The sequence below is a fragment of the Daktulosphaira vitifoliae genome, unplaced genomic scaffold, assembly GCF_025091365.1.
Source record: "Daktulosphaira vitifoliae isolate Bord-2020 unplaced genomic scaffold, ASM2509136v1 Scaffold_3, whole genome shotgun sequence".
Lineage (NCBI taxonomy): Eukaryota > Metazoa > Arthropoda > Insecta > Hemiptera > Phylloxeridae > Daktulosphaira > Daktulosphaira vitifoliae.
The window spans coordinates 16,428,371-16,450,600 of NW_026099574.1; the positions used below are offsets into that span (position 1 = coordinate 16,428,371).

Sequence of the window (22,230 nt, forward strand, 5' to 3'; positions counted from 1 at the left end):
GATAATATCTTATCTATTCTATGATAATACTCAAATCAAAGAAACGCCCTGTTTAACTATATGTATATTCTCTTTGGATACTTTGCTACCATTGTAACAAATTTAAACATAATTAAGTAACCATTAACCACAAGCCTAGTTGACTTTTGAATTTTAAAATAAAATACAGTATAATTTTCGATTTAATAGTTCTTTGTTTTTAACTAACAAGGTTTTGTTATATAAATGAATTAATAATCAGGAAAACACAGCTTCACAAAATAGAATTGAATTGTACACAATTAGTGAACACATCTACTGATACTGAAGTATTACAGAAAAATTGATCGTGTACATTTCGGGCGCTCATTTTTACTTTGTTTTTGTTATCGAGTGCATACGTATCGGACGAACATGATTGGTCAGAAGTAAAAATTTTTTGAAAATCAAATATGGTGTTTCAACGCTTTAAAAACGCGCAATTTTATTCAATTTTAGTCCGCCAAATAAAATTTTTAGTTAAATATTGATTTGTGTAAATAATCCAGATAGATGTCTACGCAACTATTTATCTATAAATTAAATTGCTCCTGTGTGGGGCGTGCCCAAATTCAGTGAAGGCGGACAAGTGAAACAAATTGCCATTACTTGGCAAAACGTTTTGTTTTTCAATAACTTCAAATTTTAAATATCAGGATGTCAAACACAGGTGTGTGAAAATTGATGTAACCTTGTTGAATCAATTAATGCACATAAATATTATGTGTCTGTTTAAAGTAAAATGATATCTCATTTCCAAATATTTTGAAATTTACATTTTGATAAGATTCAAATAATATAAATATTCTTTTATTTGAGTACTTATACTAATCTAAGATTCAAAGAATTTTTACCATCATTACCATAGCTTAGAGATAAAAGAGAGAAAATATAAATTGAGCTAATTATTTAATTAGATATTTCGTAAATTATTTCAAATGCTGTTTGTAATCCAAATATGATTAGCATTTTAAATTCTAAGCAAGTAAGCTTGTCTATTAATACTGCAAGATAATTTTATTTAATTTGTGAGTTTTTTAATCTACCTATTTTTTATAATTTTTACTTTAAACATTTTCTTGTATCCATTTCAAACATTTAATTTAATTTTTTTTCAAGAAATGTTTCTCATTAATACAATCAACTTAAAAAATGGTATTTTTTATAAAAGGATGTTATCTATGTTAACTACTTAGTATAAATACTGTATTATGCTTTAATGTTCAAGATATTTTGTTCATTAATTAATTGTTTTTAATTATTTATAATAACTTTTTTGTTTACCTTAAATATGAAACTATGATAAATTGTATTTTTAAATAATATCTTTAATTGCTTGTTAAGACTTTGATAGTCAAGATTTAGGTGGATCAAGTGTATTGGATAGTGATTATTTGACTATGTTGAGCTCATCTGATAAACTTATGTCAGGAGAATTTGAAGCTCTTGAAAGACTTCAAGCAGAACTAAATTTATTTGATGATCCTAATCGTCCTGAAGAAATTGTTGAACAAATGGCTGTAGAAAATCATTTAGATTTAATTGAAGAAGAAGTATGTAGTGATATAATTGATACTGAAGTTAAGACTGAACCATCCACTAATCCCAAAGAAGTAGAACCAAAATCTGAAATCATCACTCCATTTCAATCACAGAACTCTGTTTCTCAAGCTATCAAAGAAGAAAAGTTAGAATCTTCAGGATCCCAACATGATAATATAGTTGTTTCAATAAGACAAAAACCTGAAATTGTTACAGTTCATAGTGCTACTAAAAGAAGTGCACCAAGTTCTTCTGGAAATCAACCATCAAAAAAATCTGTAAATATTAAGAAAATTTTAATAATTAAACTACTTATATGTATATATATTTCATTGTTCTATAGTTACTCACCAAAGTAATGGTAAATAGTATACCAAATTTAAATACTGGAAAAGGAACACAACAAATATTATTGAATGTTCCTGTTGGTCAACGACCTCATTTGAGTACTGCTAGAACTATAACATTAACTCAAGCTCGTCAAATGGGTTTACTTACACCTGGATGTAGGTTACAACCAGTAACTACCAATTCTAGTACAACACAAAACAAAGTATAACTTAGTTTTATAAAAAAAACAATTTAAAGAAGATTAATTTATTACTATATGTTTTATATTAGAGTATGTTAATAAACAAACTTTCTGGAACACTAAAGAAAGTACCATCTAATTTGAAATCTTCTGTGCCGACTAAAATATTGCCAGCTCCAACTTTAATAACAACCAAAAATTCAGTTATACCACAACAAAAAATATATATTAGACAAGTATAGTTATTATTGTATTATTAATTTGCTTGATAATAAAATTTTATTAATGTACAATTATTTTTAGGGATCTGTTTTTAAACAAGGAACTATTGTAACAACAAATAATGGTAATAATCAAGTTATTAGACTACCTTCCATTGTTGGTCAAGCTTCACCTGTACCAACTATTCAACATATTCGATTACCAACAGTTAATGCTACAAACGTAAGTGGCTTACAACAGGTTAAAGTACCAAATAATTCAGGAATACAACAAGTGCTACCAAATAAACAAGTATTTTTATTTTTAATGTAATATATATATATATATTAAAATTTTATCTTAAAAAAAAAAAACTATTTAGGTGCAATATATAAGGCTTGTACCTACTAGTACAAGTAACTTGCCATCTGCAGCTGTATCTGTTGTAACATCAACAGCAAGTTCATCACTTAAACAACCTCAAATAGTCACTGTATCAGCAGGAACACATAAATCTATTATCAAAACAACACCTACTACTAAAATTAGTTTAGCAAATAATCAGCATTCACTTTCTAACCATATAAAAGTTCTTACAACTTCATCACCCAATGTAAGTATAAATCTGTAAATTAGAAAAATATTCTGTATGTTTTTATTTTATTTTTTTTTAATTATACAGACTGTTACACCCAGTCAACAACGACCTATATTACCAGCTAATAAACCTAGTTGTAGTTTGCCATCCGAATCAAAAAAGTCTAATAGTGATGTATCAACAATAAGCTCAATTACTTCAAAACAAGTATTTTCAGTAAACATAGTGTGTTCCTCTAACAGTAAAATGTATGTACTTGATATCCTAGGTATCAACATCATCTAAAACTACTTTAAAAGTAGAATCTATTGACGAAGAAATGTTATCTATAAAAGATGAAAATAAAGAATTAAATTTAACTCCATCATTACCAAAAATTGGAAGACCATCATCTTCAACTACAACATCAACTTCAATAGAATCTAAACCAAAAGTTATTAATGATTTAAACAAAACCAAAAAACCTTGTAATTGCACCAGATCGCAGTGCCTTAAATTGTAAAATATTTTTATTTTTATTACTTTTAATGTGGTATTAATTTTTATCTATCTAGGTATTGTGATTGTTTTGCAAATGGTGAATTTTGTTATCAATGTAATTGTAATTCATGTTTTAACAATATTGAACATGAAGAAGATAGAGCTCAAGCTATTCGTTCTGTATTAGATAGAAATCCTAATGCATTTAGACCAAAAATTAAAAGTTTTGTTGGTCAAGCTGAAAGACAACATACCAAAGGATGCAACTGCAAGAGATCTGGATGTTTAAAAAATTATTGTGAATGCTTTGAAGCTCGTATTGCTTGTTCTCAAAACTGCAAATGTATTGGATGTCGAAATATAGACGAAGATTCACAAATATCACCTTTTGGAGATCATTCAGGATCATTAAGTGTTGATAATTTTAAATCTAGATCAAAATCGGCCAATTTTGTTACATCATTTGGTAGTATTCAAGCAGCTAATAATATTCCAAGGTATAATCTATTTCTCCATTAGAGTTACAACTATATTTATAATATAAATGTGCTATTATTTATTTTAATGTTTTAATAATTGCTATTTATTTGATATTTATTTATTTGCAAAATTGTATTTTCAGTCAACCTTTTAAATTTTTTACTAATGATGTTGTGCAAGCTACATGTCGATGCCTTTTAGCTAGAGGAATGGAAGCTAAAAAACTAAATACAGGAGCTGAAGAATGCCAACGTATTATTATCGAAGAATTTGGACAGTGTCTTGTAAAAATTATGGACCTTGCGTCTGAAAAATCTTTTGCGTAGTAACTAAAAAAAAATTTTTGTTTCATAATTTTTAATATTTATTATTTTATCTACTCTATTTATATTTTATTTGTAAATAATAGCTCACATTTCTTTATTAATATTATATTTTTGTTTTGTGTTGTAATAGTGTACTTTTTTTAATTTTGTGCGTTTTAGGGTTAATTAATGTTTTTATTTTAAAATTTTATTGATTCGTGTGCTTCTTAAATAATTAAAAACAAATATTTTATTTCAATTTATTACAGATTTTAATATGTATATTAGATCAAATATAAAAAACAAATTACACTTGTTATAATACAGATTTCTTATCTTTCGCTAACAATTTAATAGCCTTTTCCTTTATATTTCCATCTCTAAACATCTCAACTTCTGGTTTAACTCTATATGATTTCAAGAGTTCTTTAGTTTTCTTAGCCTTACGCTGAATCTTATTATTGGTATATTTATCTTTCTTGCTTTCTTTAAGCAAACGTCTAGTCTATACATAGAAAGAAAATCAAATTTACTATAAAATACATATAAGTAGAACATGAAATATATATTACCTTAGCTGGAGTAATATAAAATGGATTTTCCCAAAGTGTTTCGCCACTAAAACTACCTTTGAAAATCCGGATTGGTTGTAAAACAAATCTTGGTCCTAAAAAATGATAATTTACTTGGTAAGTATATTGTGCTTTTAATAGGGAAAAAATATGATAATCTTTTTCAAATATGTTTACATAATGCTACTGATTTAGTATCTGACAATTAAAAAAATTTTTAGATAAACTTATATATTTTTACTGTAAGATGCTATAAGATTTTTTAATTTTAAGGTATAATTTTTAACTCTAAATCAGATATTTGCTATAGTATAATATTGCTATACAGCTATAACTAATAAAATAATTCAATGCTAAAGTACAGTAGAGATCCAGCAAGGTGTAGTCCAAATTTGTTTTTAATTAGTATTATTTGATATTCGACTGTGATAAAATCATTATGGTACAATGATTAAAAACAAATTAAAGAAAAATTATATAATTTTAGCATTAGAGACTACTATTAATCGATCTCATGTTTTGATGTCAGAATGTCTTTTGAAAATAATTAGAATTTATTTTCTTTTTAATTATATAATACAATATCATAAACTATAATTTCATTAAGTTTTAAAAACAGATGTTCCGTTTCTATACAAAACATTTCAAAATTGGTCATTTTTAACAAGAATTGTAAGATTTTTGTATTAATTGACTAATAATTAATAAAAATTAAGTTTTTTGATAGTTTTTTTTTCTTAAAATATATTTTATAAACATTAATTTGACATAAATTTAAACAACACAGATTTTTGAAACAAAAATTTAAAAGAAAAAAAAATATTTCACCATTAAAATAAATGTCTAGTATTGCCAATAGATAATTTGTAATGTTCCATTAATATAAAAAAAATTTATTTCAATATTTAGTGAAGAATAAAAATATTAACTTTGAACATTTTATGTCAGATGTAATTTTTTGGAACATTTTCCTTAACTTAAGAAAAATTTTCAAAATTATGTTATTAGTTTGTATTAAAAATTTAAATAGCTTCAACTAAATACATTTTGTAATTTTTTAATATATTGTTGAGGAAAATTGGTTTAGTAGTAGTAGAGTAATACAGTGTTGCAAAAAAACAACTTGAATTAAAACCAATAGTTTTTCAACTACATTTGTAGCTAAAGTATAAGGATATTAGTATGTTTCATTTAGAAAAAAAATTGGCAAGACATCTAAATCTTATATACATGATATCTTCTTAAAAGCTTCCATTTCCTTATATAGATCAGACTATATATTTTAATCTTCAATTACTTTATTTACCATTATTTTCATTACTTATTTATCTCAAATCACTCATTATACCCTTTCTTTAAAATTAAAATGGTAATCTATAAATACAATTTTACTTCAATTAATCCTAAATACTTTTAATCTTTAACATTTATCTTCATTATACTATTATCCATTTTCTACTAGACTCTCTAATCAAAACTGTATTATCTATATTGGTGACACTAAATAAACTTCAATAAATTAAATTATGGCAGGTTCACTAAATTTTAAAATATATACTTACCGATTTCTGCAATGGCTCCATTGTTATCTAAAATTTGATAATTTCTAAACCAAATTCTATTATCCAATACAGAAAAGTTAAGTACATTATCAACAAAAGGTTGGCTTTTAGGGTGATAATTTGGTACACCAAAAATTTGAATAAACATTTCCCTTAATAATGCATACTGAGGATATTCATCAAAAGATTTATCAAATGATAGTATTGGTCTAGATCCTTTTAAGCAATTTCCAGTTAATTTCAGTTCAGCACTTGTATAAACTATTAAATTTAATAATAATCAGCATGAATAAAAAAACTAATGATTTAAAATAAGAAATAAATATAATCTATAAAACTTACTACTTTCTACATGGAATTTTACACTTGGACCATCTGAAATGTTGGCAAACCACATGTATAAATCTCTTTGAAGCCTCCCATCAAATAAAATGCATTTATTGCAGTTTGCCATTTTACACATCTACAAAAAAAAAAGTTAAGATTTGACTAAGAAAAAGTTTTTAAGAATTATAATATAATATGCTAGAATTAATAATATATATGTAGTACTTCATTAATAACAAATAAGTTTTCTTTCCTTTCCATTTTGTTAGCTGGCTTTGAATGAGGTAACATTTTAATAACATCTTTCATTAAGTGACGATGTTGAAAACTTATACCACGAGTAGCAAACACTAAAATTCTTTCTTTATTGATCCATTTTACCTAAAATTTATGTAAAAATTAAATTCAATAAAATATAACCTCTCACACATAAGCGTGTCTGAATTACAGTAGCTAAAAGTTATTTACTTCTGGTGATTGCTTAATTTATTTAACTTAACTTATTTTCAAAAAAAAATTGAGATTTTATCTTTATTGTTTATCTATTAATATTTTAACTATTAACTCATTTTAATAAAAAAAAATTATTTTCATAATAAACCTAAATTTTTATAGATGAAATTTGGTATAATACACAACCTACTTGCTAGAATAAAAATATTTTTTAAAGATTGTTGTACAAAAATTAACTAGTTTATTGTTTTATATAAAAATTTAATGAGTTACAAATAAGTAACTAAATAGTAAAAGTATGTAAATTAACCACGTGGGAACAATATATACAAAAATACTTATTTTAATAATCAAATAAGTTATTACAGAGAAGTATTCAAACACTATCCCTCTAAGATCGACCACTGTTATCCAGAAAAGAACAACACTTGTAATATGTAATATACTCTTATATATATCATTAAATAAAAATAAAATACTTTTTTAGGAATTGGTTCATCAGACCGACGTATTAAAGGTAAAACTACTTTAGGTTTTTCATTTGACACTTCATCAGTTTTTAATTTTCTTTTAAGACCTTTTTTAGCCATTGCCTGCAAATAAATAGTATCACTTAGTAGAAAAGTACTTTATATTTAATAAATAAATACTTTACAGCTCATTTTTATTTTATATAAATATAATACAAGTGCTTAAAGAAATATTAACTTACATATAAAAATAAAACTAATACAACTATTTAAAGACTCAAAATTTATAATTTATAATAATAATATACTAAAAGATTATTTTAATGTTTTCCTCAGTATAACACGTGCTCGTATTAATATACTGATAAGATTTCTTGTGTAATATTGTTTGATACAAGATTCTACAATTTAAAAGATAAAATATTTTTTCATTATTTGGTTATTACCAACATAACATAAGGGTTCTGTTTACTATCTATGACTCATAGAATAAAACAAATTTTTTTTTATTATATTCAAATTTCATTTTTCATATTTTAATATTTTAAATTCAACTGAACTGCTACATAATTTCTAGTATCATTAATATTTGGTCTTATTTATATGAAGTATTAATATTATATAAACTATTATATAATTAAATAAATGTTAAATGTTATATCTAACATACAATTATTTTTATATGAACTGAAGTAATTGACCACAAATATGAAAATTTAAAAGGCGTTTATTGAGTAGTACTAAGCAAATATTTTATTTAAACCTAAAATAAATATTTACCTACTTCTTATCTTCATGAACCATAAATTCAATTACTAAATTTAACCCAAAATAAATAACTTATTTTACCTCACATTAAAAAAGCTTAAATAATTTGACGGTTAATATTAAAAACATATTAAAATACTATTTATTATAATCTAATATTAAGAATTTATAAATAGAAAGAATTTGCGCCTTTACATAGTTGCAATTTCACGTTTAGTCTTTGATAAGTTTAAACATAATATTTTCATAAAATGTAACATTTCCTGTCTTCAAAGCAGAAATAATTTATTATATAATCAATTTAGGGTACACTTAAACATCTTTCAATTTATTTAATACATTGATGCTCAACTATTTAAACATTAATTAGCCTATAGAAAATTAAATTAATAAGGTTTAGAGGAATACTTACACTCTGCTTTTCTCTTCTTGCCGTTATATCATATATGAACGGCAAGGTTTTTTCTAATTAAGATAAAAATCCAACGGGTTTTACTGATAATAATACATTTATTTTTAGTTTTTTTTTTTTTTAAGTGCTATATTTACATAGAATCAACTTTTGATTTTACTTCATTATGTCATCATATACACAAGGAACATAAGGAGGTCTACAAGTAATGCCTGTTAGCAAAATCGCAATTAAAAAAATATTTTAGAGGGGCTTATTTTATCTAATTTTCCTCTCTAAAATTTCTTTTTTCATAATTATATATATTGTTTTTTTAACATTTTGTAGGGATTGAATTTAAAATTAAAGGTGCTAAGCTTCTCCAAGACCCCTTCCATAATTTATGCAAAATTGTACTTTATAAGCACAATAAAAGTAAAGTAAAAATTGACAAAGGTGGTTGTAGAAGTAAATTTCTTCTCCTTCCTAATTAAGTATAATTTTTTGTGTGTGGAAAAAAATGGATAGAAAGATGAGAGGAGTTAAAGCCCCTCTTCCCTTTTTGAACCCTTTGAGTATAAACAACGAAAATGGTCTAGGCAAACCTGTGTTTAGGGAAGTCTATATCTACATCTGAGAGAGAGTAGGGACAAATCCATTTTTATAAACATTAAGGCTATGTAGTTTCCTTTGTGAAATTTTAACGCGAGCCTTTTTACTTTTTGTCATTTTAGATCTACGACGCTATACATATATGTATATATACTACTTAAGTATATATTTAGTCAAATAAATATTCAGATATCGTCTGGAAAATTAATTTCCTTTTTGAATTGCCATTGTCTTATAGACCTTTAAGTATGATCATCACCATTAGAAAAATGTTCGAAAATCATATGTACAATTAGAATAAAATTAAAATTTAACAATATCCTTAAAAATAATAATGAAGTCTGCTAACATATTTTTCACAAAACCTGTAGTAAAAAAGAACCATAATGTTTATGCTCTATTAGAGATTGCGAGTCTTAGATTGAAGATATCTATGGTTTTATTTATTCAATTTCTATAGAGTAAGAGGACAATTTTGAAGAAAAAAAAATATATATATATATTTATATATTTATTTATACATAATTATATATTAAGTATACAAAATGAAGAGGAATAAATCTTTTTTTAAGAACACGAACGTTAATTTTTAATCTTTAATCAAAACTGGATAAACGTCATATACTTCTCCTCAAAACATCATTACCTCATTGATATTACTTATAATCTAAGTATATCTAGTACAAGTGTACATCTGATATATACTTGATTTTGGTGTTCGTCTATTTTAATAAAAAACAAGTGTATTAAGTATTTTATCAGAATAATAATTACTTAATTTGTTTAAATTTATTCCAATAAATATATAGATGACAACTCAACGTAGTTCGCATTTTATAGGTACCCGAAATCTTCAAAATAAAAAAAAATATTAAACCATAGAACAATAAATATTAATAATTTTAATAAAGTATTACAGTTTTAGTTTGTGTAGTATAAATAAGAATAATTATTGAAAAGTAAAAAGTTATGTTTGTTATGATGATAAACTTGATTAATAGGAAACCCATGCCATGTTACATAAGTTTTGAGTTATTAATATTTCTAGAATTTATATATTTTTCAAAGTTAGAAGTTCAAACACGTTAAGTATAAGATTTAAATGCCTTCCTTTAGACTTTTATTTGGTTTTTTAGCTCTTTGTGTTTTTATATTTATTGAAAGGTAAATATTGAATAAATTAATTATATCAAACTTAATTATATAAAACCAATAGGTTCTACATGTTTCAAATCAATAAAACAGAATTCAACATCTTGGGGGCTACAGTGTACTTGGTTAAAGAATTATCTATCGGCTAGTAATTTTATTGAACATTCATCTAGTAAAATTACATAATAGTATTAGAAGTTTATCAGTTTTTTCCGGCTATTAAGAACTACAGTCGTTATAAATATTAAGTTTTGTTGTTAATAGCTCTTCCTTTGTAATCAGCCGTCGATGCAGCTTTATTTTATTATTTCTATTTTATGTCAAATGTATTGGTCGATGACTTGAAAGATATGATAATAACCTGATAATAATTATTAGTATATAAGTGGTGAAACGATTGTGTGCGACGTAATTATTTATAATGTGAAACGCAAGTTGTCGACGAGGAAATGTTATTGATATGATGGAGAGGGTTGGAGAGGGGAAAAAGGTTAACAATTCGCCAACCCGCAGCGTTGATGCTTGTTCGTTGGTTGCTGGTCAATATATCTAATGTGCAGCCGCGCCGCAATGCCTTTGAACCTAGGGGTTCCCAAAAATAACAGCGGAAGGACTTTTACCATGTTGGTAGTACAGAAATTTGTTTCTTCTGTTATTTAAAGACTTCTCCTTTTTAAATAGTCGTCTAATCCTAATGTTATTTTCAATTTTATCTAACTTAATGACTCGAATAGTTTAGGCATATTTTCTTAAAAAGCTAAACCTATTTGACCATCGTTAAATAACTGTCTACTTTGTCGTGGAAGAGAGGTAAGTCATCTCATAGGGAATATCTTTAGAACTGAACTTGAAGTTCGAAATCTTTAGTAATTGGGCTATTGAGAGTTTCTTGGAAAATATGTTTTAATTACGTAGGGAGGACAATTATCACGGAGGAGCAAAATATGAAAATATAGTGAACTGAGCGCGCGAGTCATAACTACCGACGGTGGTGAGAAGATGGCGTCAACGTTGGCAGCAGTGGTGCACCGATAGCACAGCCAGCCATATAAATATAAAGTCATTGATGATCATGCGTGTTTTCGTTCACTGAAGAAAGTCTTCGTCGTCACCCATCGCCGTCGCTTCGGCTGAATGTTGCTGTTCGAGTTTGTCTTCTACAGCAACAGCGCCGTTGTCCGTTTGTAATCAGTCCGTTTTAAGATTTTAGTTCTTAAAAATCTATTCTAGTGTGAAGCTAATTGATATATTCTGTCCCTGTTTAGGTAATTCTACTGTCATCTTAGGAATGTCCTCTTTATTTTAAGAAATGATGTAAGAGTTCAAGGTAAGATTAGTGTAGTTGTTACCAATCAATTGTCAATGTTTTGGGTAGTTGTTTTTCCACTCAGTTTTATTAGAATTTTGTGTAAATAACTTAAAAGCGTTCTATTACACTTATTTTTTAAAATGAACGAATAGTTCATTAGTGGTTACTTTAACTAAGCACACACATAATGTTGTTTTTGTTATCAACTTATTTGTTGTCTTTTCAATAGGTCATTCAATACTTAGTTAGCAAGTTCTGTGTATTTATTAAAGAATTATTGATTTGTCATGTAATTTTAGTAGTTTATTCTATTTCAGAATCTAATACAGTTCAATTACATGAAAATTTGTTTGAAAATAATTTTATATAGTTTTATATTGCAATGAACTAAGTATTTTGTTTCATTTACCAAAATCATGAAATATTTCATTAGTTTCTTGCATTTATACATTATAAACTTACAGGTTCAAATTAATGATCTTTATAACATGTATTTATTGAGTATGTAATTTTAAACTAGTGACTTAAATGTTGTCTATTATTAATGATTTGTGTATTATTATTATTTTTTAGAGTAAGTATACTTTAAATTCTTACTCAATTACATAGTTATTGATAACATATTTAAGTAATTTTTATAGTGCATATGTTATCTTATTTATATATTTTCTAAAACTATAATTAGGTTTTGAATTGTTTTAATTTAAAAAAATAATTTTTATAAAATTTATATAAAAGTTATGATTGAATTATATTTTTATCAACTTATATTTTTATTATTTTTTAAAGTAATATTGGATTTTTCACAAGTCTAACATGAGCCATTTGAAAGATGGGAGAAATAGTCGACCTGATATTCAAGAAATTTTATCTAGGATGAAAAACCGTTTTATCAATGAAGCTGATTCTGATAATGAAGAACATCCTGATGATATTAATTCTGGAATGACCAATGTTATTCAAAATAATATAAAAGTAGATGTTGAAAAAAGTCCAGATGACGAGATTGCTGAACTTATGTTAAAATTAAATGGCCAAGTTGATGAAGAATTGGTAGCAAGTATAAGATCTCGAAAAAAAATGTATGAAACACAAACTGAAGCTGATAGTACATCCTTAAACACATCTAATATTAAGAAAGAGGCCGTTGAACCTGTTGTTGTCAAACCCAGAATTATTCTTACATTAAGACCAAATGAAAATAAGCCTGATTCATATGTAAGCTCAAGTAATCTAACAGACTACAGTACAAATTCTTATTTAAAGAAAAAAAAATTAGATGAAACTTCTTTCGAAACTCCTCCTTTAAAAAGATCTTCAAGAAGATCTAATGACAGTAATCAATCAGTTTTAAAATCAGCTATTGCTCGTAAAGAAAAAACTTTTAACATGGAAACAAACTCAAAAAAAAAATTGGTGACAAAAGTTAAAAAAGAACCAACTGTAGAACCTGCTGATTTTACTGTTTCAAAAATAGAACTATCTGAAGAAACCGAGAATTTGAAAGATTTTAATAAAAAAAAAAATATTTTTGAACCCAAAAAGAAAAAAAAGAAATTTTTTAGAGGAGGAAGATATAATATATTTAAAAAAAAATCAAATCCAAAAGATCGCAAAAATAATATAAAAAAAAATGTTTCAAGTCATATGAGTTCAGATTCTGCATATTTTGATAATGATACATCTGAAACTTATTCGGAGAGACATTCAATGTCAGGTATGTTTTCATAAGTCTGATAGATTTTTCTAGATTAAAATTAACATTAATTTTTACATTTTTTAGTGTCAAGTGATTTTGGTACTGTGTCTAATGATAGAACTTATCAAGATGAAGTAGATAGCAGTGTACTATCAAATAATGATATAGAAGGTATTTTTAATTTATATTTTTTATCAAAACAAACTTTTTATGCAATCTCTTTGATTAAAAACAAATTTTTCTATTTAGAAAAAACTTTAGATTTTAGTCAAAGACTACAGGACAACAATCACTTATGTTTATGTTATAAAAATATTGAAGTTATTGTAGTTGATGAAGGTAAAATTATTTGCAAAGCTGAAGATTGTGTTGATGGTAAAATCGTAACTTGTATGAGATTAGCTTTTCATCTTGATAATTATGGATATATGCCTATGCTCCGAGCAAATGTTGCATTACCTTTTTTAACTCTTTGTGCTCATCATATGAAACGGTTTTTTTTGCATCATAGCTGCCCACGTTGTGGAAAGTTTTGCTCTGAGGTAAGATTAGTTACTTATTTCAGTAAACTAAAAATGTTAACCTTAATCCTTGAAATTTATCAACTAATTAATTCTTTATATTTAAAATTGTATATATGTGTAAGAATTTATATAGTTAAAAAAATATATTTATTTTTATTGATCTTAAATGAAGCTTAGTATTAAAGAACAACCAAATTTAGTTTTTTACAATGAAAAATATTACATACAATTTTATTATTGCTAACTAACTAGAAAATCTAAATTTTAGTTTTATGTGCCTTTTGTTTTTAACACGCTTATATTAGTTTCACATGTATTTAATCTTCAAATTGTTTAGTACAACATTTTATGCATCCTGTTAAAATTGAAATATTTTATAAGATTAAAATGTAGATAATAAATTATCTAAGAACTTTCAAACATTTATTAAAAAATAAATAAAATTATTAGAATTTTAAAAAGAAAATAGAAAATCATGCTTTCGAAAAACAGGCTAAATTTTAATAATTTAAAATATATTTAATATTAATATTTTTGAAATGTTAATAATTTTATGGTAGTTTCAATTGAAAAAAACACATAGTAAAATTATTTTCTCAGCTTTGCATCGAAACTAATAAAAATATTAGAAAAAAAAAAATATATATATACAGTGAATATCTGTGCATATTTTTTCTTTTTCCAGGGAATATTTATGATGTGTAAAAATAAACATTTCTTTCATATTGGTTGTCACCAAAAAGACAAAGGATGTCTTCATTGTGGAACAATTGATGTGTATGACCTGGAGCTACGAAAATGCATAAAAATTAAAAAATCGAAGACAAAAAATAAGAATTATGTATCAAGAATGACAATAAAAGTAGGTCATGAAAAGTTGACTACAGATAATTGTCCACCAGAAATTGATTTGTTAGAATTTTCTAAATATTTACAAAAACTTCAAAAAGAAATGTGTGATTCTAGTCGCACTATGTAAGTAGTTTCATTATTACTATTTTTTATTAAATTTAATTATGAAATGCGAGTTAAATTGATTGTTTTCTTAATATTGATTATTTGATTTTTGTTAAGAGCCTACTTTCTAATATAATAGTCAGTAATTTTATATTGATAAATTATTAAAGAGTATTTTAAATTATATGATTAAAATCGGTATTCTTATTATTTTTTTGGAATGTATAAATATTAGTATAATATTTCATTTATAGGTACTCAATTCATGGATTGTATCAGGCATGTGAGTCAAATGATGTTGAAATGGTTTTATCAATTTTGGGTAAATAAACAATTTAATAATGTTAAAGTATAGCAGATAATATTTTTAATTTTTATTTAAGGTGCTGGTGGAAATCCTACATATTTATTTAAAGATCATCAAAATCGTATTGCATTACATGCTGCATGTATTGAAGGGAATTTAATGCTAGTTCACATTCTCCTTCAAGTTGGCAGTGATCCTAATCATATTGATGAAAAAAAAAAAACTCCTTTAAGAATGGCTGCTAAATTTGGTCATTTTAAAGTACTTGAGTTACTTTTGAAAAAAAATGGTGCTCCTGAAATCAAAGTAAATTTTAATGTACTATTTATTTTTAAAATGAATAACATTAAATTTTATTTAAAGGACTCTCAAGGTATGACTTCATTACATCTAGCCGCTAAGCATGGAAGATTAGAATGTTGTCGTTTAATTGTAAAAAAAAGACCATCCATGATAAATTGGAAGGATAATGGTGGGTGGACTCCTCTTGTATGGGCTTGTGAAAATAGTCATATAGATGTTGTGAAGTAAGAACAATATTTAAAAAAAATAATAATTATTTCAATTATTGAAATTTATGTGATATTCAAAACAATTTTATTATAGATTCTTTATTAGTTGTAACCCAAATACTAGAATATCTGATGATGAAAATAATGTAGCTTTACATTGGGCAGCAATATCAGGATGTTTGGGAGTAGTTAGAGCTTTAGTTGAATATGATACTGAAGTTAACATGGTCAATGATGCTGGAGATACTGCTCTGTAAGTTTTTTTTTTTTTAACTCTATTATGAAATTAGTAACCTTTATACAACATAATTAATTTTGTCTTATTGGAAGATCTTATCACTCATAAAAGATATGATTTGTTGATTGCTAATGTAATTGTACTTTTGGATTAGTTCAAATTCAAAAGCTTTGAGGGTACCTATTTTAATTTTTAATGTGTATACTCATAGCTAAATTGACTTTAATAGTAAATTGAGTCACACAATATACTTCTATTCCTGTATAAAAATTAATTTTTATCATTTTTCTTATGTGTAAAACTTGATTTACAGCCATATAGCTGCTAGAAAATCTGCTACTGACATTGTTTCATTCCTTTTAAGTCAAGGTGCTATGGCTTATCACCGAAACAAGAGCAAAAAAAAACCTATAGACTACTGTTTACCAAACACAAAATGCTATAATTTGTTGAAAAACATCTCAATTGATCAAAGAAAATCAGTAACAGCTATTAAGCCTCTGAATGTTGTGAAACAAGAAACTTTAGATAAGGTTTTAGTTGAAAATAATAAAGTGTTTATTAAAAAAAAACCTGTTGTTGTGTCTGAGTATGTCAATTATTTTTTTAAATAAAAATTTAAATTTAATATTAATTTTTTTTTCTTACAGTGATATTACTCACGGCTGTGAAGAAATACCTATAAGATGTGTTAACGAAATAGATGATGAAGTACCAGTTGATTTTACATATATTAAAGAAAATTGTTACGATGTGGGAAATTATGTTGATTCAGCTATGTCTCATATAGCAGTAAGTTAAAACTTAAAATTCTTTATTTCAAGTTAAATATTAATAAATCTTTTTTAATAGAGTTGTAATTGTGAAGGGGCTTGCAATACCAATGCTTGTAAATGTGTACAAGCTAATGGTGATTGTTTATATGATGAAAATGGACGTCTTAATTCTGAATTTGATTATTTCAGTAAGTAAAGCTAGTTTAAAATTTAACATTGTCAATTAATATTGTGATTTTTATTTAATAGATCCAAGTGTAATTTTGTATGAATGCAATTTACGCTGTAAATGTCATAAACAGCGATGTGGCAATAGAGTTATCCAAAAAGGTATTAAAGTAAAGTTAGAACTATACAGACATGTTGGAATGGGGTGGGGGGTACGAACTCGTCAAGTTATTCCTCGTGGGACATTTGTGTGCGAGTAAGTGTTATTATTATATCAAAATAATTTCATTACAATTTAATTTTATCATATATTTTATACATTTATAGATATGTTGGAGAAATTATTACTGATCAGAAAGCTAATAGACTGAAAGAAGATTCTTATTTATTTAATCTAGAAAATCCTGTTAGTCTATTTTTCAGTAATCTAAATGAAAATAATTTTAAGTGTTTTTTTTTAAGAAAAATGATTAATTCTAGGGTGCTACCGAGTTATATTGTATAGATGCCTTTAACTACAGTAATGTATCACGATTCATTAATCATTCTTGTGATCCAAATCTTATGTCTGTACGTTCATTTATTAATCATCATGATAAGAGATTTCCGAGAATTGCCTTTTTTGCTGTGCAAGATATTTCAGAGTTTGAACCATTAAGGTATATCTCATGTATACGTTACAAATAATTTCTTATATGTTTGTATTATTTTAGTTACGATTATGGGACAGCGTTTTGGAAAGTCAAGAGTAAATTTTTTACATGCCAATGTGGTAAAGCTAATTGTTCCTTTTCTGATGAAGCTTTGAAAAATTTTCATATTGACTCAGATACTGAAGAAATGGAATATGATGAAAATAAAGAACATGATTTAAGTGATGATATTGAACTTTCTGAAGATGACTTTTCATCTCAAGATAATGAATTAGAAGATACTTGTCAAAAACAACTATCTGAACATAGCGGCTTGTTTATAAATACATCTAATTTCACCAAAAAAAAATCTAATGAATTAAATAATACAATAATTCATAAAAAGTTATTAGGAAAAAGTAAAATTATTTTCCCTGATCTTACCACAAAAGATAGTTCCTCCAATGTACCAGAACAATTTTTGAAAATATCTGATAAATTACAAAACAAGTTTTTAGAGTCTAAGTTGATTCAAAATAAGTTTCAGCAAGCTATGACTGAAAAAGATTTTAATCAGAAACCAATTAATGGTAAGTCAAGTCCAGCAATAGGCAAAAAAGTATTGATCACCAGACAAAAGCTTGATTCTAACTCAATTACAAAAAATCGACTTAGTAGTATTAATAAAGTAACACCACTAACAACTAATAAAATTATAACAACATATGTTTTAAGACCTCAATCCCAAACAAAAGATATATCGGAAAGCATAAAAGTAATTCCAAAAGAAATAATACTTAAGTCAAGTGATATCAGTGTTCAAAATGTTGTTAAAATACAATCTAGTGCAGTAGATAATAAAACAGCTAACCCTATTGACGAATCAATATGTGAAGAATATATAGAAAATGTAAAACTAGAACTTAATGAGGATTTGTACGGGGCATCAGAAATTTCAGAAATAGATTTGAGTATTATAAATAGTGATGACACACTTCTAGAAAATAATGATAACTCTTGTATATCTGGTGAAGAGTTTAATGACATGAAAAGTGTCATAGCATTAGAATCAGATAGTAGTTACAATCAGGAAAACTTAAAAAATATTAACCAAGAAGACTGGACATCAAGATCCTCTTCATTAGAACTGTAGATAAGTGTGAACCACTACCTTGTTATATAGCTAACAAACGGGTTTGATAGTTTTAACTATCTAAATTAACACATTTGATGAAAATCATTCATATAGTTGACTCTGAATGTTGAGTAAAAGTTTACATATTAGTTAGAAGATAAACAAAAAAATGTTTAATGAACCTTTATATTTTTAGAAAAAATATTAAGATTTTGAAAAGTTACATTAAAGTGAAATAAAGACTCTAAAGCCATACTGGACAATGCATTAAGAATATATTTGAAAGAAAGTGTTATAACGTGTTGTCTCTTAATGTGTGTGTAATTTACAAATACATTTATTTAAGTAGTTGTATATTTTATTTTCTGAAATATTTGCAGCTCTAGTCATTAGTCTTCCTCTATCTAGTAAAATTAATTTGTAAGAAAATACTAGCTAATGTCTTTGAACACGTCTTTACTTTTTAGTGTAATTGATACTATTCCTCCAAATTTGTTTAACAACTAATTTAATGATTTGTATAAATATGTAAAGCGTAATACTTTTGTAAATTACAAGATAAATAGATAACGTTTGTTAACATAATATTTGTTATTTAATTTATTATTGATTTGTAAAGTAATTTTTCAAGTATATGTTAATTTTAACTTAAATGTGTTCATGTCATATACAAAATGAAAATTGTGTAAATTACATAATATTATCACAGTTTATTACTTCATAAGACTTTATATTGTATTTTTGTATTTTCTATTAAAAGTCTGTTGTAATAAAGTGCTTCTAAGTAAGATTAGTTAAATTTTTTATTTAAAAGTTAATTTAATTTATTGTTATTTTTAGCTAATATACTATTTTTTTTTTTTTGTATTCATTTACTAAGTGTCATTTATATTTTTAATAGTTGGTTATAAAATATTTTTCTTAATTTTAAATTACTTCACCTGCTTAAAAATATCATATGTTTTTAAGCAATAGAATTCATAAGTCTACTATTAGATATATTTAAAGGTTTCAACTTAATTTTTGAAGTTTTTAGAGTTACAAGTATTATGTAAAAAGAACTATAATTTTATTCAAGTGAAATTTATCTACAACTCTTGTTAATTTATTTAATAGATTGTCTACAAATAGTGATTGAACATGATATTTTTCAAAAATTATATTTTGCATAATGTAATCATTAACTTTGATTATTGTGATATTATGTTTAGATATTGCTATATTTAGGAATTTTTAAAGCATTTAGAAAAAAATCACAATTTTTTATTAATTTTGGAACAATATTTTCGATTTATTCTATAACAAAATACAATTTTCGTTCCTAAAGCTATAATTAATTAACAAGAAAAATGTAATTAATTTTTTGTTACATTGGTGTTTAAAATTAACTAAGCAATACGTTATGAAAAGAATTCTATAATGGTCAAAATTGTTAGATTTATTGAATAAAATTAAATTTTTTAAAGAATAACGTTTACCATCTCTACAAATTTATATATCAAGAAATTTTTAAAAGTTAATTACCATCGCATGTGATTAAATGTTATGGGATTAGGGGATATGTCCCTTCAGTTTATATACCCACAGTTTTATACAATTGATATTTTCTGTATACAAGAAAGCATTTTGTATATACTAAATTCATTTAAAGGTCATTATAATCCTAGGGTTATAACAAGAAGCTTCTTGTAGTTAGACTATTAATATAATTTTCATAAAAAACATATTAAAAGAAAGCTAATAGTTAGCTTTTCTAATAGATATACTAAAGAAAATTATTTCCTAGTACATTCTATTAATGTTTTGTTAGGTTTAAAAATAGTTGTAGCTGTTTAAAATGCAAATATTTTTATTTTAAATTACCGTTTTTCACAGTAGCGTAATTTTAAGATACTTTTTAAAATTTTAAGGAGATTTTTCCATTTTTGACAGTGGTAGGTTTAATTAGATTAAAATGGGGTTCTTTTGACGTATCGATCATTAAAATCGGTTGGGTTTTCATGGTAATTTTTATGTATAGTCATAAAAAAATGGGTACTATCACAAAACCAATGTCTTTTTAGCTTTGCATTGAAATTAAATACGTAAAAACACATTATCAATAATTATTATTAAACATTTTTTGATGCTATTATATAAAAATTGAAATTTTAATGAAAGTGCTGTTGCAGCTAATGTAACGAAAATTTGTAAAATGATAATAATTGTAAAATTTTCATTACGTTAAAATTCAAGTTGTATAAGGTATTCATTTTAAAATGATACATCATTCTTTACTTAAAGAAAACGGGATACTCGATAGTATACGTATATGTGTTACGTTTATAAGTTTCTGGTACAGATGACGAGCTATTGGTCATTGTAAAAGGTTGCGTTTTTTTTTCTTCTTCTATTGTGTCTCAAATCCTTTTTCTTTTTTCGGAAACCTTTTTTCATTTAACTTATTCTTTTATATAACAGTCTCCCTATACACAAAGATAAGACAGTGAATGTTTTCAAATATTAGTATTTTAGTGAGCTGAAAGAGAAAAAAAATGTAGTAAGAATAAAAAAATATATAGAACACGTACTTTTTTATGAGTGAAAAACATTTACGGTTAATGAGTTAAAATAAGTATGAATTTAAAAAAAGTACATTGCAGATCCAGCAAAATGGAGTCTATTAATTTTTTTTATTAGGATTGATAGATATCTAAAATTAATTAAAATTGCTGTCATTAAATGCTTCAATGTGTATTTGAAACTAATTTAATAAAAATTAACATATCCACTAAAAATTATGATTTTCGACATTAGAGTCTGATTGGTCATAGAAAACAATTCGTCAGAATATCTATTTTTTTTAATTATATAAATAAACTATAACATATAACTTTAGTTTTGAACGATGTAGATATTCTACTGCTATATAAAACACTTTAAAATCCACCAATTTTGAAAAAAAGTATGATTTTTGTATTAAATGGCCAATTATTCAAAGATACAATATTTTCAAATAGTTCTTTTTTTAAATATATTGTATTAGCATTAATTTTACATAAGCTCAATAACACAGCTTGTAAATCAGTTCAATAAAAGCAGAGTAGTTATGTGTAATGAAATGAAAAAAATATGACGGAGTAAAGACAGTAGCTTTNTAGTCATGTGTAATGAAATGAAAAAAATATGACGGAGTAAAGACAGTAGCTTTTTAGTAGTGCATCAAAGCTAAAATAATAATCACACTTTTAAATAGAAACTATCAACTGTCGTAATATACTCGTCACTACCGTAACATGGGATATTTATACATTATATTTATATTCTTAAAAGAACATAATATTTTTCAATCAAAAAATTTAAATAAACATTTAAGAGAAATATTCAACAAACGCATATTGTTTAGTTATATTTTAATGCACACAATTCAATCATAAATCAATAAATAGTCACTTTTAAAATCACTCTTTCTGAGAAGAACTCTATAAATTATATTTGTTATCTATTTCTTTATTCTAATTTTAATAATTA

General features: G+C 25.1%; 3 protein-coding genes across 8 annotated transcripts; 2 read left to right on the forward strand and 1 right to left on the reverse strand.

Moving 5' to 3' along the window:
• The first annotated feature begins 154 nt into the window (after positions 1-154).
• Positions 155-4,478, forward strand: LOC126900322 (protein lin-54 homolog). The gene is made up of 10 exons (XM_050675969.1): positions 155-688; positions 1,363-1,838; positions 1,904-2,113; positions 2,182-2,328; positions 2,396-2,605; positions 2,676-2,906; positions 2,976-3,098; positions 3,160-3,389; positions 3,446-3,868; positions 3,994-4,478. Exons 1-10 carry the CDS (start codon positions 676-678, stop codon positions 4,175-4,177), a joined length of 2,247 nt encoding a protein of 748 aa, XP_050531926.1. The 5' UTR covers positions 155-675; the 3' UTR covers positions 4,178-4,478.
• Positions 4,389-7,921, reverse strand: LOC126900329 (ribosome biogenesis protein BRX1 homolog). 2 transcript variants are annotated; one of them, XM_050675975.1, is made up of 7 exons: positions 7,783-7,921; positions 7,550-7,663; positions 6,843-6,998; positions 6,633-6,753; positions 6,291-6,551; positions 4,729-4,823; positions 4,389-4,661 (listed from the first exon to the last, which is right to left on the reverse strand). In XM_050675975.1, exons 2-7 carry the CDS (start codon positions 7,658-7,660, stop codon positions 4,473-4,475), a joined length of 933 nt encoding a protein of 310 aa, XP_050531932.1. In that variant the 5' UTR covers positions 7,661-7,663; positions 7,783-7,921; the 3' UTR covers positions 4,389-4,472. The 2 variants fall into 2 exon arrangements, with proteins under 2 accessions (XP_050531932.1, XP_050531933.1); XM_050675976.1 differs by lacking the exon at positions 7,783-7,921 and adding an exon at positions 7,726-7,744.
• A 3,493-nt stretch (positions 7,922-11,414) lies between these two features.
• Positions 11,415-19,398, forward strand: LOC126900320 (histone-lysine N-methyltransferase EHMT1). 5 transcript variants are annotated; one of them, XM_050675967.1, is made up of 17 exons: positions 11,415-11,654; positions 11,729-11,777; positions 12,562-13,489; positions 13,556-13,642; positions 13,721-14,013; positions 14,681-14,970; positions 15,207-15,274; positions 15,336-15,565; positions 15,623-15,786; positions 15,866-16,024; positions 16,323-16,598; positions 16,660-16,801; positions 16,862-16,973; positions 17,035-17,209; positions 17,281-17,359; positions 17,434-17,612; positions 17,667-19,398. In XM_050675967.1, the coding sequence occupies exons 3-17, from the start codon at positions 12,589-12,591 to the stop codon at positions 18,736-18,738; spliced, it is 4,227 nt and encodes a 1,408-aa protein (XP_050531924.1). In that variant the 5' UTR covers positions 11,415-11,654; positions 11,729-11,777; positions 12,562-12,588; the 3' UTR covers positions 18,739-19,398. The 5 variants fall into 5 exon arrangements, 4 of the variants coding, with proteins under 4 accessions (XP_050531924.1, XP_050531922.1, XP_050531921.1 ...); XM_050675964.1 differs by having other exon boundaries at positions 11,417-11,654; positions 11,729-11,790; positions 17,667-19,397; XR_007702833.1 differs by having other exon boundaries at positions 11,418-11,790; positions 17,667-18,846; positions 18,917-19,398.
• Positions 19,399-22,230: the final 2,832 nt, after the last annotated feature.

What these genes read in the sequence shown, in the direction of transcription:
- LOC126900329 (XM_050675975.1), bottom strand. Translation starts at nt 7,660, where the DNA reads ATGGCTAAAAAAGGTCTTAAAAGAAAATTAAAAACTGATGAAGTGTCA. An exon ending in ATGAACCAATTCCTAAAAAA is followed by an intron (nt 6,999 to 7,549) that starts GTATTTTATTTT and finishes CATAAATTTTAG; the next exon opens with GTAAAATGGATCAATAAAGA. An exon ending in ACTTATTTGTTATTAATGAA is followed by an intron (nt 6,754 to 6,842) that starts GTACTACATATA and finishes TTTTTTTTGTAG; the next exon opens with ATGTGTAAAATGGCAAACTG.
- LOC126900320 (XM_050675965.1), top strand. Translation starts at nt 12,589, where the DNA reads ATGAGCCATTTGAAAGATGGGAGAAATAGTCGACCTGATATTCAAGAA. An exon ending in ATGGTGCTCCTGAAATCAAA is followed by an intron (nt 15,566 to 15,622) that starts GTAAATTTTAAT and finishes TTTTATTTAAAG; the next exon opens with GACTCTCAAGGTATGACTTC. An exon ending in AGTCATATAGATGTTGTGAA is followed by an intron (nt 15,787 to 15,865) that starts GTAAGAACAATA and finishes ATTTTATTATAG; the next exon opens with ATTCTTTATTAGTTGTAACC.
- LOC126900322 (XM_050675969.1), top strand. An exon ending in AAAAAATATATATTAGACAA is followed by an intron (nt 2,329 to 2,395) that starts GTATAGTTATTA and finishes AATTATTTTTAG; the next exon opens with GGATCTGTTTTTAAACAAGG. An exon ending in GCTCAATTACTTCAAAACAA is followed by an intron (nt 3,099 to 3,159) that starts GTATTTTCAGTA and finishes TTGATATCCTAG; the next exon opens with GTATCAACATCATCTAAAAC.